The following is a 12,499-nucleotide window of genomic DNA, read 5'->3' on the forward strand; positions in this document are numbered from 1 at the left end:
ATAATTTAATTGAGCTGTAATTAACACAAGACAAGAGTTCAATGTCCCACAATGACATCACTGGTGGCCATATTCAAACTCAATTACTCTAAATAACTGTCAAAACTAAATCAATGCGTCATTTAAAGTTTTTGTGAAAAATAAAAATCAGCCTTGGTTTCTTTTGTTGAAGTGCCCCTTTAAATAAGATGTCATTTCACTGTGGCACATCAATCACAACTTGGAACAATGCGAACATCGCAGATGTGCATCCCAATTCAGTTTTCCACAATAACATTTACAATGAGCCTCGTCGACAAAGAGGATTTGATTTTGGGAGACAAAAATGACCAGTAGAAAAATAAAGTGATTGAATTGAATCACCCCCCCCCCCCCTCACAGGAATAAAGACTAGATTCTCTATGAGGAGGAGAGATTGGGGGAAACGTAAGGAACACAACAGTCTTATCGCTATAGTGACAGAAGGCTAGCCCACCAATCACAATACTTTATCTTGTTCCTTTCACTGCTTGCCTGAGCAAAATTCAAAACACTTCAAAAAGGACTGAACATGCACCACACACACACACACACACACACACAACCCTGTGTCAAGAAAAAAAACCTATGGGCTTGTTCGCCTACTCACTCCCACCTACTTCAAATAGGGTCTAGTGCGGCCATTCAAAATGGCTTACAAATTAACCAGGATGCAAGCGAAAAGCATTGCCCAACCGCCGCTTAGACCAGTGAACCGTGAACCGTAAACAAATCCTGATTTTCATTTTTAACCAATGGTGGCGGTGGGGGCCCACACCAAACAATGACACCAACTACAATTTAACGATAAATAAAATGCAAGGCAACATAATAGGGCTGTTGTCTGAATGGACCCCCCCCGCCAACCCCCCCAGGCGATGCAACACAGATCATTATCGCAGAGCACGGAGACAATCTTCCAGACAATTGAATTCAGGTCACCCAAATCAACCCAAATATGGAGGTTCATTAGCATTCCGCTTGATGTGGAAGCCTACCGTAATGCAGCACCACCACCCCGCCCACGCCCCCCCCCCCCCCCCCCCCCCCGCCTCTACTGTAACAAAAGAGCAAATCAGATTAAGTCATGCAGAGAGGATGATACCCACTGAGGGGCCACTAAGAAAACGGAGAATTCAATTTCATCCAATCCAATTTGGAAAAAAATTAAATAAAAAAAGAGCAAGGTTCGAATCGGGACGAGCTCGCGTGTACACGCCCCGAGGTTCTCTCCTGTCGAGCCCTCGAAATGTATAAAGGAATGCATGTAAAGAATGTATGTAGAGAATGTATGTAGAGAAATGTAGCAGCCCTGGGGGAAACATTAATTACGTACAGTACATATATGGCGTTTCTGTCACGGGTATGGATTTAAGTTTACCGCTAAGTTGGCATCGCCGGCCTTTCTCATGGATCCTCGCGGCGGCTCTGTGTGTTTAGATGAAGGTCAAGGAGCTGGCCTGCCGGCGGGAGACTGCGGCCACTTCCAGACAGTCAAAACAAAGCCGCTATACGGGCCTTCACAAAGATGGACGCCCCGTCTCCTACAACACACACCCTACATTTACCCTGGCTCACTCTCCCACACTGTCATCCACCACACAGACACACGCCCCCACACTTCAATCTCTCTCTCCCGCTCTCTCTCTCTCGCTCACACTCATACCATATATTTAAATATCCCCATACAAAGAGTGCAAGGTGGGGATGTTTTTTTTGCATGCCATAAAAAATGATAGTTATATCCACATAAAACGCACACATCTCATAAAACGATGCAACAGAAATTAATTTTCCATTTAAGTTGTTGTTTGTTTCCATTTCTCTAAATCGAGGGATTTGCCCTCAAGCACTTGCAAAGAGATTAAATGAATTCTCAACAGGCTAATGTTTTACTTTCAAACGGATGCTTTATGAAATACAATGCAATGGTTTGCTGCTCCATTTTCATCTGGTAGGGTTGTGTCCAAATGCAGGACAGCATGCCGATTTAGCGGGACAGTAAAGTAATACTGAATTCAATATGTAAAAATAAAAGGTTTACATAATGTATAAAGCATTTGATGTAAATAAATTATTTAGTTAGATTAATTAACTAATTTATTAAAGTATGTCAAATCAGCCAAATGTCTAAGCAGCAGAAAGACTGCAGAACAGAAATTGTAGGTGGATCATTATTATTCATAGTTGTTACTGGGTGATTAGTGCTCCCAAAACACAAACTTGGTAAATCCGAGACACTGTTTTCAGCACCATGGAGAGTGCTGTTAACCGTATTGGCCTTTTGAGGAATTGATATTTCTTGCCGGACCGTGCTGCTTAGAGCCTTCTGAAAGACGGTCTTCATAATGCTCTTGGCATGGCAGAAAGAGGGTCTTCATAATGCTCTTGGCATGGCAGAAAGAGGGTCTTCATAATGCTCTTGGCATGGCAGAAAGAGGGTCTTCATAATGCTCTTGGCATGTCAGAAAGAGGGTCTTCATAATGCTCTTGGCATGTCAGAAAGAGGGTCTTCATAATGCTCTTGGCATGGCAGAAAGAGGGTCTTCATAATGGTCTTGGCATGGCAGAAAGAGGGTCTTCATAATGCTCTTGGCATGGCAGAGGAATTTGCTTCGACATGAATGTCGCTCTTCAAAAGATCCACGTTGCATCAACTTCTCTGGTAAGTTCACACACTGGTCAGAACGTATATCTCCAGCTGTGGCGCGGAGGAGGCCAGTGGAACTGAGTGACGGGCTGCTGTAGTTACTCAAACTGCGTCCGACCACAACACAGCCCTGCTGAACATTTTGAGACATTCATGCATTTAATTAAATGCGAGAACGAATGATAATATTATTGTAGACTACCCGGAAGGGGGGATAAATCACCAGCGACCAGAGGTAGGGAGGTGAAAAGCACAGGTAAAAAATCCCACCCTACACACGTACATATCCACAGACAAATACATGACGGGCATGACGGCGCGCCAGTGTCCCTGCCTCCTCCCTCTGCTGATGCCATCAATGGCGTGTCGCGAGAAGATGACAGTGGCGGGAGATTGATGAGGCGCGGGTCGTAGGTCGCATCCCCCTTGACATCCTAAAGGAAGCACTTTGACTGGTCGTCTCTCTCCGCTCCCACAACAGGCTCGCCACTCATGCGACCCACGAAACACAACTGTGCTGCGCTGACAGGGGCGTCGGCAAGACGTCTCAATTCAGGACGTCCGGGGGGGGGGGGGGGGCGTAGAGGGGGGGCCCCCGGCCCAGGGTTGGAGCCCTGCGGAACCCCACGCCCCTGTGCCACGCCCTTGGTGACCCGGCGGTCTGGAGAGGGGACCGAAAGGAAGTGGAGATGTCACGGGGCTTCGGGTCTGTTAATTGATGAGTGGTCTTGAAGGAGGAAAAGGCCAAAGCTGTGCCTTTTTAAACAAAAAAAAGGCTCTTTCAAGCCAGAACAAATAGGCCCTACTTCAGAACGCTGGCGTATGGTAAACACAGCGACAGGGCCGGCTATAGAGGTCACTCGACCGTGACACCTCATTTCCTCAGTGTGTTGGAAAAAGGTCCACGGCATGAGTTCGAGTTGATGTCCTCAAACTACCAGATCTCTTATTGAGAAGTCTTTAGTGGGGGATTTATGCTGCTCCGCTTAAAACTAACAGTCTGTGCCAACAGTCCACTGAACCTTCACCCTTCAAACATAACCCTTGACATTCTAGGGTGTAACATGAAACCTAGGCTCAAGTCAACCCAGGCTCAATCAAAACCTTAACTAACTGGACTAAAGGGCTCCAGCTCCTCTCTCTCAGCGACAGGTTGAAGGGGCCTTGGCCTCATCGTCTATATGTGGCTGTGGTTCCCTGCTCCCCAAGACCGACATGGATACACACACACACACACGCACACCCCTGAGACAGACATGGATACATACACATACACTCTCACACATACACTCTCACACATACATACACACACACACACACACACAGACGGACCACTGCAGCTGACATAGATACACGCGCATACAGAATGGGAAATGCCACTCATCTCTCTTGGCTGTGTGGCCTTTCCGCTTTCCGGTACCATCTACCCCAAGCCCCCCCCCCTCCAATAAACACACACACAGAGTGCATTCTGATGTGCACAGTCACGCTTACCATCCATCTATAAACATCCCAAGTTCCCAACTCTCTGACAGCATTCACTCATCTGTCAGCATTCACCGCCAAGAGTGGGGGAACACAGATAGAGAGAGAAAGAGAGAGCGAGAGAGAGGGGGGTATCCGAGAGTGTGGGTTGAGAGGGGAGAGAGGAGAAAGGGAGACAGAGGGAAAGTAGAAAGCATGCTAGAAATCCTTAAAGGACCAGACGTCTTTTTGACAAAAATCACTGTGCCGCTTTCTTTCTCCATAATGTAATAATTTTTACTGTTACTAAAATATTTGGTAGTTACTTACCACTGCCGTTGGCTTCAAGTATATCTGAACTGGTTAATTGGTCTCCGACACTACTGGATGTCATTTATATGGAAATCTCTACTGCACGTGTAATTGGAGTGAGACTGTGTGAGCTGTGGGTCGCAGCGGCAGAGAAAGTTAAGACCACCATCTAGCAGCAGAGCGGGGTTTGGGTGTTGGGAGTGGTGGGAGTGGGGGAGGAAATGTCAAATGTAAGATGTCTTTTGTGGTGTTTGTGATAATATAATTAGATTTTCATATTCTGTATTTATTATTTCTAATTGTCTGGTCGTTGTTATGATTATTATTGTTGAAGTACTGTGCTGTCTTGTGTATTATTGTTGTTACTGTATTATGTTGCGTTTTGTTTAATTGAAAATAATTGATCATTTTTAAAACTACTTGGAATCCAAATGTCAAACAGACTGGTCTGGTCCTTTAAGAAGAACGACTTGGAATCCACATGTCAAACAGACTGGTCTGGTCCTTTAAGAAAGAGAGCAGGGAGGAGAGGACAAAGGCTACGTTCACACTGCAGGCAAAAGTGGCCCAAATCTGAAGTTTTTTGTTTTCATAACCATTTTTATCTTTTCCTTTCTGAATCAGGCCACTTTCATAATTGTAATTAGCTGGCCTCCACTGCACATCAACTTATCAATTAAACCATAAACTGTGTCCATCATCGTTATTGTTCATTTGCGTATGCGCAGGTCAGTTCAGGAGCGTGACCAGTTCACACTGGAATCTTATATAAAAAAGAAAAATAATAATAATAATAAGGTGAACAGCCAAACAAAGAAATTGGATCCGAGCAATGAATCAGAATTGAGGACTAAAGCCTGCAGTGTGTGAATGCAGCCAAATATACTGTACAGTGAAGAATAGATCTCTACACCATATGGCTGAACCATCACATTGTATTTGCTGTGATAATCATTTTTAAACTCTTACTTTTAGTTTAGAAGGGTCAAGTCTCTGATGCTGGACGTCCTACTGATGACCCAACTTCCTCCCAAGGTTTCCGGCCCGTGAACCAGCAAGGTGCAAACATGTGTATATATTTGGATAGTCGACTTTGATTGGCCGAAATTTGCAGATAGTTTTATATTATTATTTAATGCATCATTCCATTTGGACTGTGGGGGGTGCTTAATGTCTGAAGGAGTCAACTGAAGGCTTCTTGTCCTCTGCAAAAGCATGCAATTGGTCCACTGACTGATGGATACATCTTGATATTTGTCTAGTCTAGTGTGTTCACTAGATGGGTGAAATCCTCTTTCAGTGCCTCTGTGCCCGTTTTCTTAGGCAGTTAGCCTTGCTGGTATGCACGCCATTAGCGTTAGCCACGTGTCTAGACCTCTCTGCTTTTTTTTGCATTCGACTATGGCTGCGGTTACACTAGGCCCTGTTTTCGTTTCAGTTTAGCTTTTCAGAATGCTACGTAATGGCAGGCAAGTTAGACATCGTTTTTGCCTCCTGAGCACAGTGATGTATATACATGTAGTACAATGCCAAAGCAGTAGGTGGCAGTAGGTGGCGATGTAGTTCAAACATGAAGGCCATTTTCAACCAATCAGAAAAGTTGAATGTGCCAATACACTTCCTGCTAAAAATCAACAATCCACCATCTTTAAATGCCTCGCGTGAGCCATTTAGCCAACGAAGCATTTATTTTTCAGCAAAGAAAGTGCAATAAACAAAACGGATACATTCACTGTGTGTTCTGCCTCTCATTTGTTGATGAAACAAAACTAACCAACACAATTGACCACCAAGAGCGCAGTTTAGTCTCACAAAAAGATCGTTGCCGATTTTGTTAGCTTACGTGCTAACGTGATTGGGATATGCCAGTATAACAGTATAGCATTGTGGCTAGCAGCGAAGTTTGTTAGCTTACGTGCTAACGTGATTGGGATATGCCATTATAACAGTATAGCATTGTGGTTAGCAGCTTGGTAACATTAATGCTAGCAGAATGAATGGATGTAAACTTTATTGCAGTGCAGAATGGATACAATACAATACGGCTCAATACAAACAATTGTTAAGGGAATGCAGACTGTTGTAGCTTGGACTGGGCTCCTTATAACAATAACTTGACAACACATGGTAGCCGCAGCTCCTTGGGACAGCTCTGCTGTAAACACTGGAAATAACCGTGCGGGTCTCTACTGCGCATCGGCGTTGAGCAACAACGGCTCCGTCCGCGGCTCGCGCAGATTACATGGCACCATTGTCGGCGAGTTTCCAAAACGAAAACACCTTTTGAGCGTTCCCGCTAGGGGAACGCGTTTTCCTGCCAAAACGGCATTTCTTTTTAACTTGGACATGCAAACGTAACCATTCAGCAACAAAAACAAAAACAAAAACCCCAGTGTAACCATGGCCTAAGAGGTTGGCAGTCGACTGCGGCTCCTTTCGATCAATTATTAGTCGACTATTCGACTAATCGGGGTCAGCCCTATTATATTGTGAGATGACCAGGGAGGGACTGAGATGACCAGGGAGGGACCGAGATGACCACAGCCATTGAGACAGAGCTTTCCAAACCAACTTAGGAACTCCTTTTCAGACTTTTGCAACCTAACTGTCTGTTTACTGGGTGTCGCCATGATGAATCGAGTGCAACTTCACTGAGATGACCATGTTGGGGCTGATCTGACCATTAGGGATGGGTACCTTTCACATTTGAACCGATACCGGTACCTGTGAATCGATACCGGTACCCAACGGTACCTTTTTTCGGTACTTTAAAAAAAAATAAAAAAAAATAAAAAAAATATTTTTTATTAATTTCTTTTTTTCCCCTTTTTTTTCCCTTTTTTTCCCTTTTTTCTTTTCATGTCAACGTTCACACGCACAATATATGCTTACCTAGGATTTGACTTGATTCAACAACAAAGCAGTCGGAGCAATGACAAGCCGAAAACTGTCGAAATTTAATTTACCTACCTCAGTCGTAAAAAAAAATCAAAACTTCAAATAACTACAATTTCGACAGTTTTCGGCTTGTCATTGCTCCGACTGCTTTGTTGTTGAATCAAGTCAAATCCTAGGTAAGCATATATTGTGCGTGTGAACGTTGACATGAAAAGAAAAAAGTAAAAAAAAAAAAAAAAAAAAAAAATTATATTTTTTTTTCGGTTTCTCACTTGATTCGATACTCGGTAGTACCGACGTGTTTAGGTTCGGTACCTCAAAAGTACCGAATTCGGTACCCATCCCTACTGACCATGGGAGGGACTGAGAGCACAGTTCACAGCCATCGAGTCAGATCTTTCCAAACCCACTTAGGAACTTTCGCAACCGAACAGATGTTTACTGTGTGTGTGTTTTATCATCTCCTCCTACTGTTCAGTGAGTCACTGAAAGGTTATTTTTTTTCCTTTTTAAAAATCAGTGTGCTGGCAGCCATCACAGCCACATTATCCCTGTACATTTGGAGTATAAATCACCTAAGCTTTTCTGTTCTACTTTCACCATTGGTGCAAAGCTCCAAACCAACGGCACAAACCTATTGGAGAGAGAACTGGGCGAAATTCCTTCCTCATTCAGTTCTCGAACGAGTGGTGCATGGACCCTGTACACGTGCACACACACACACACACACACAGAGAGCATTGAAGAGGATTACGCAGGCTTGGATTTCAACTGAAAGAATCCCTGTCCACCAGTATTAGAAGGCAAATCTGGCTTTGGAAACGTTCTATATAACAAGAGAGCGTCCTGGTAACAATAGGCCGCTGTACTTACAATCCACCCCGACGCAGAAACACCATCATGTTATTCAACACAGCCGCCACGCCGGGCTCAAGAGCACAACCGCTGCTGCAATATAATAATCTCACAAGCAATTCAACAGCGGCTTGCGCTTTGGAGCGCGGCCAGAGATGACGATTATTTACACATTATGTCGATGTACACGGATGCAAACATTTGGGAGTCCCGTTGGGCGTGTAAGAGGATATCGGCAAACCACAGATTATCGACCAAACTAAAAAAAGAACAAAATAAATGAAGAGAATTTCCCTCGGTTGGACACGGGCCTCTGGGCCTCTGTATCTGGGAGCACCGCTCGGAGCACACACATCTACTGGGCCGCCCGCTGATAACATCCCTCTGTGTGTAAATGTTTGCTCGTCAGCGAGCTCAAGTAAAAATGAGATCTGTGTGTATGAGAGAGGGAGACAGAGTAAGTGAACTCCGCAGCCTCCCCCCCCCCCCCCCTCTCTGTATGAATCTTAAGTAGCTTCACGTTGAGGGGGGCTTTGTTCCCCGTCACCATCGGGGGGAGGGGACGACGACATCTTACACTTCTCCCTCACTTCCTTTGGCCCGACATTCATCATTCTTCTCCCCCTCAACCAACAATCGGCCTACAACACTGACTAGCACAGGGACAAACAATGAACTACTAAATCTGGGGCTCCCTGCTCTCCCCCCCTCCTCCCCCATCCTCCCCCATCCTCTCTCCCCAGTTGCCTAGATACCTTTGATCCAATGGGACAGCTTGTCAACAACATCATCACTTACTCAAGAAAACTCCCCGAACATCACACAACATCGCCCTTTTTCTGATTGGTCCCACATGGACGGACGCAGGCCTTCCAAGAGAAATATCTCCGCAGCGCCGACCGGCTCCAAAAGCAAAGCTCCAAGGCCGAAAGTTTCCGAGAACATCTTTCTCTTGTTCCGCCTTTGTGTCTAGTCCAAAAAAAACGTCAAACCCGAAAAGTTTGACTCCCCCTGAAAATCGAAGGCCTCAGCGAGTAAAAAAAAATAAAATAAAGGCCAAAGTCGTAAAACAGTCTAATGTGCAACAAGACAAAATACGTCTCTGTGCAAATAGAAGCTCTACAATCAGACCAGTTTCAATACGTTTCGGTCCGTTTGGCTAAAGGGGGGGGGTGCCCTGAGGCCTGTGTCATGAAGACCTGGCTGAGCCGGTGTGGTTATTCAATATCCTCCGCTGAGCCTCTCTCTCTGCAGAGACACGGCACGCCTCCGAAGAGTTAACGTCTCCGTCTTAACCCTTTCACTGCCACACGGCAGAAGGTTAACGCCTTTACTATCACACAACCGACGGTCGCCTGTCGTGTGGCAGTGAAAGGGTTAACCTTCTGTGAATTGTCGCAGTGAAAGGGTTAACCGTTTTGGTAGTGCGGCAGTGAAAGGGTTAAAAGAGGCTGAACAGGTGCAGCACTGGTGTGTGTGTGTGTGTGTGTGTGTACACACATTAGACAGGCAGTGCCAACAAGGTTGATCATTAAAAGCCAATCGAGCAAGGCATCGCATACAGAGTTTTGCACATTGCCGACTAAAACTTCCCAGTGTGGAATATCCGACTAATAATGTGGTCAACCAACACACAGGCTTGGGAAACCTCCCTTGACACAGACACGCCCTTCTGGCACACACACACACACACACACACACTAACCATTACACCACACCCACGACCATGAAAACGTCTCAAATGTTTCTAATCATTTGGTTTTACATTTTATTACTCGTTTGCCGCAAACTTGTTAAAAGGCTCCTCCTCCAGGCACCGCCGGGCACTCGTCACTTTGAGCTGAGCAGCAATACAACCCTTGCATTCCACAGCACAGTGACACATGCCCCCCCCCCCCTCCCCTCCCGCCCCGCCACACTCACTATCCCAATCAGCTGACAGGCCTGCAACACTCACTTCACCACTGCCCGTTTGTTTTGTTTGTTGTGACCCAAATCTTAGTCATATATCCAAGAGAGAGAGAGAGAGAAAGAGAAAGAGAGAAAGAGAGAAAGAGAGAGAGAGAGAGAGAGAGAGAGAGAGAGAGAGAGAGAGGGAAAGAAAGAAAGAAAGAAAGAAAGAAAGAAAGAAAGAAAGAAAGAAAGAAAGAAAGAAAGAAAGAAAGAAAGAAAGAAAGAAAGAAAGAAAGAAAGAAAGAAAGAAAGAAAGAAAGAAAGAAAGAAAGAAAGAAAGAAAGAAAGAAAGAAAGAAAGAAAGAATAACTGGGTGGGAGACACAAAGACAGAGCAGCAGCAACATACCAACACAGAAAACCAGGATGCAAATCAGCCCTGATGCAAATGACTACGTCCTCAGGGGCCAAAACAACCACCAACCCCTCCCCACCACCACCACCAACCCTCCCCCACCACCACCACCAACCCCTCCCCCACCACCAACACCATCAGCACCAATCCCACCACCATCAGCCGCTTTTCTCTACACTGTCAGAAACCCAGATTCTCCTCCACATTTCCCTCTAAAGACAAACACAACACATACACTTCCAGGCGACATTCTTCCACACAGCGAGCGGGACGTAACCAAGGGAAACACAAGATCATTGTGATGTCATCATTTTCTTACCTCATGATGGAAAGAGGGGCATGCAGTACAGTGGACACTTTCTAGTGTGTGCATCAACATCACACACACACACACACACACACACACACACACACACACACACACACACACACACACACACACACACACACACACACACACACACACACACACACACACACACACACACACACACACACACACACACACACACACACACACACACACACACACACACACACACACACACACACACACACACACAGGGGAGAGAGAGACACACACACAGGGGAGAGAGAGACAAACACTCACTTGTCCGTCATGGCGTCAGCAAGCGAGTATTGATTCATTAAAAGTCCCGTTCAGTTTGCTTCTCAGAGGCGGGAAACGGGTGGATGTGGGACGGGCCCGAGGCTGGTTCTGGAGAGGAGAGGAAGAGAACCACATCAGCTGAACAAACACACATCTGTATTAACTTGTGTTTACGTCACAGCCACGCCTGCCGGGAGGTTCAGAGCACTCTCGATAAGACAAGGGAATTTAAGAACCCAAATCTGAAACGGGGATAGGGCTGGGTGGTACAGTTTGAAAATGTTCGCTACCGGTGCCAATACCGATGCGGATGCCTGGGATTCGATACAGATGGCAAAGCGCTACATTTTTCCGGTACCTTAGTTTGCCGAGTTATGCGTGTGCCGTGTGTGCTGCTGTGTGTCAGCCAATCGGAGGCGGTGTTACATTTTGAATGATTTTTGGATTGTGGTTGAATTGTTATATCTTGGAACAAACATGCTTATTGGCTCGCTGACACAGAGACTAACTACCTGCGCATCGGAATATTGCTACAGTATTTTTCCGATACCAAAAGAACTATTTTCGATACCCCAGTCCCAAATGTATGTATCGATAAATACCAATATAGCATATCATGCCAATATACTAGAGCTGTGAATCGTCACTGGCCTCACGATTCGATTACGATTCAGCTGTCCACGATGATGCATCTCGATGCAGCTCACTAATATATTACATCCTCAATTTTATTATCTATATTACTGCACATGGCTACTTTTTCATCAATTAATACAAGCAGTCAGATAAATTAACTCTTTTATTTAGAAAGTTCTTAAATCAGAATGTCAAAATAAATGTCTTTACTAGTGTTGCACGATACACCGATACTAGAAAACTATCTCGATACCCAGCTGTTAAAAACGGTTCAATACTCCATTTTATTAGTATCGATACTTTTAGAATAGCCTGATGCTGTATTTTCTATGAGTTGAGTGGATGCGTGACCGGAGCACTAGCTTTGCATAGCTGAACACACCAAGAAGGGAAAATAGTCACAGATATCGCAGAATGACTTATTTAATTTTTTTTTAATTTTTTTTTTTTAAATCTACCTTTTCTCCCATTTTCTATTTTTTTCCCATCCCAATTTCGTATTGTCCAATTCTACCCTCCCCTGTCTCGAACGTTGTTAGGCCATGCCCACTGGCCGGCTGCAATGTGGACAAAGCCTTGCATCACGTGTCCCATCCGGTACACGAGGAGGCAGCCGTCGCATCTTTTCACCTGCACAGCGCGCTCTCTCAGTGGCAAGGGTCTGCGTGGGAGGGACACGCCGCCCCTGTCGCTTCCTGATTCTACTGCGCAGGCACACCAACCGACCTGTAGGAGTCGCTGTCCACAAC

The 12,499-nt window shown here is 45.2% G+C and overlaps 1 protein-coding gene across 3 annotated transcripts in view; it reads right to left on the reverse strand.

The window, feature by feature from the left end:
• LOC311236923 (semaphorin-4D-like) overlaps positions 1-12,499 on the reverse strand; it is a 92,962-nt gene that overhangs the window by 57,342 nt on the left and 23,121 nt on the right. For all 3 annotated transcript variants that reach the window (XM_084324721.1, XM_084324719.1, XM_084324720.1), the window contains exon 2: positions 11,115-11,222. In XM_084324721.1, the coding sequence (XP_084180847.1) occupies positions 11,115-11,152 (38 nt within the window). In that variant the 5' untranslated portion in view covers positions 11,153-11,222. The remainder of the gene's footprint in view (positions 1-11,114; positions 11,223-12,499) is intronic.

This window comes from Notolepis coatsorum, assembly GCF_963971535.1.
Source record: "Notolepis coatsorum genome assembly, chromosome: 11".
Lineage (NCBI taxonomy): Eukaryota > Metazoa > Chordata > Actinopteri > Aulopiformes > Paralepididae > Notolepis > Notolepis coatsorum.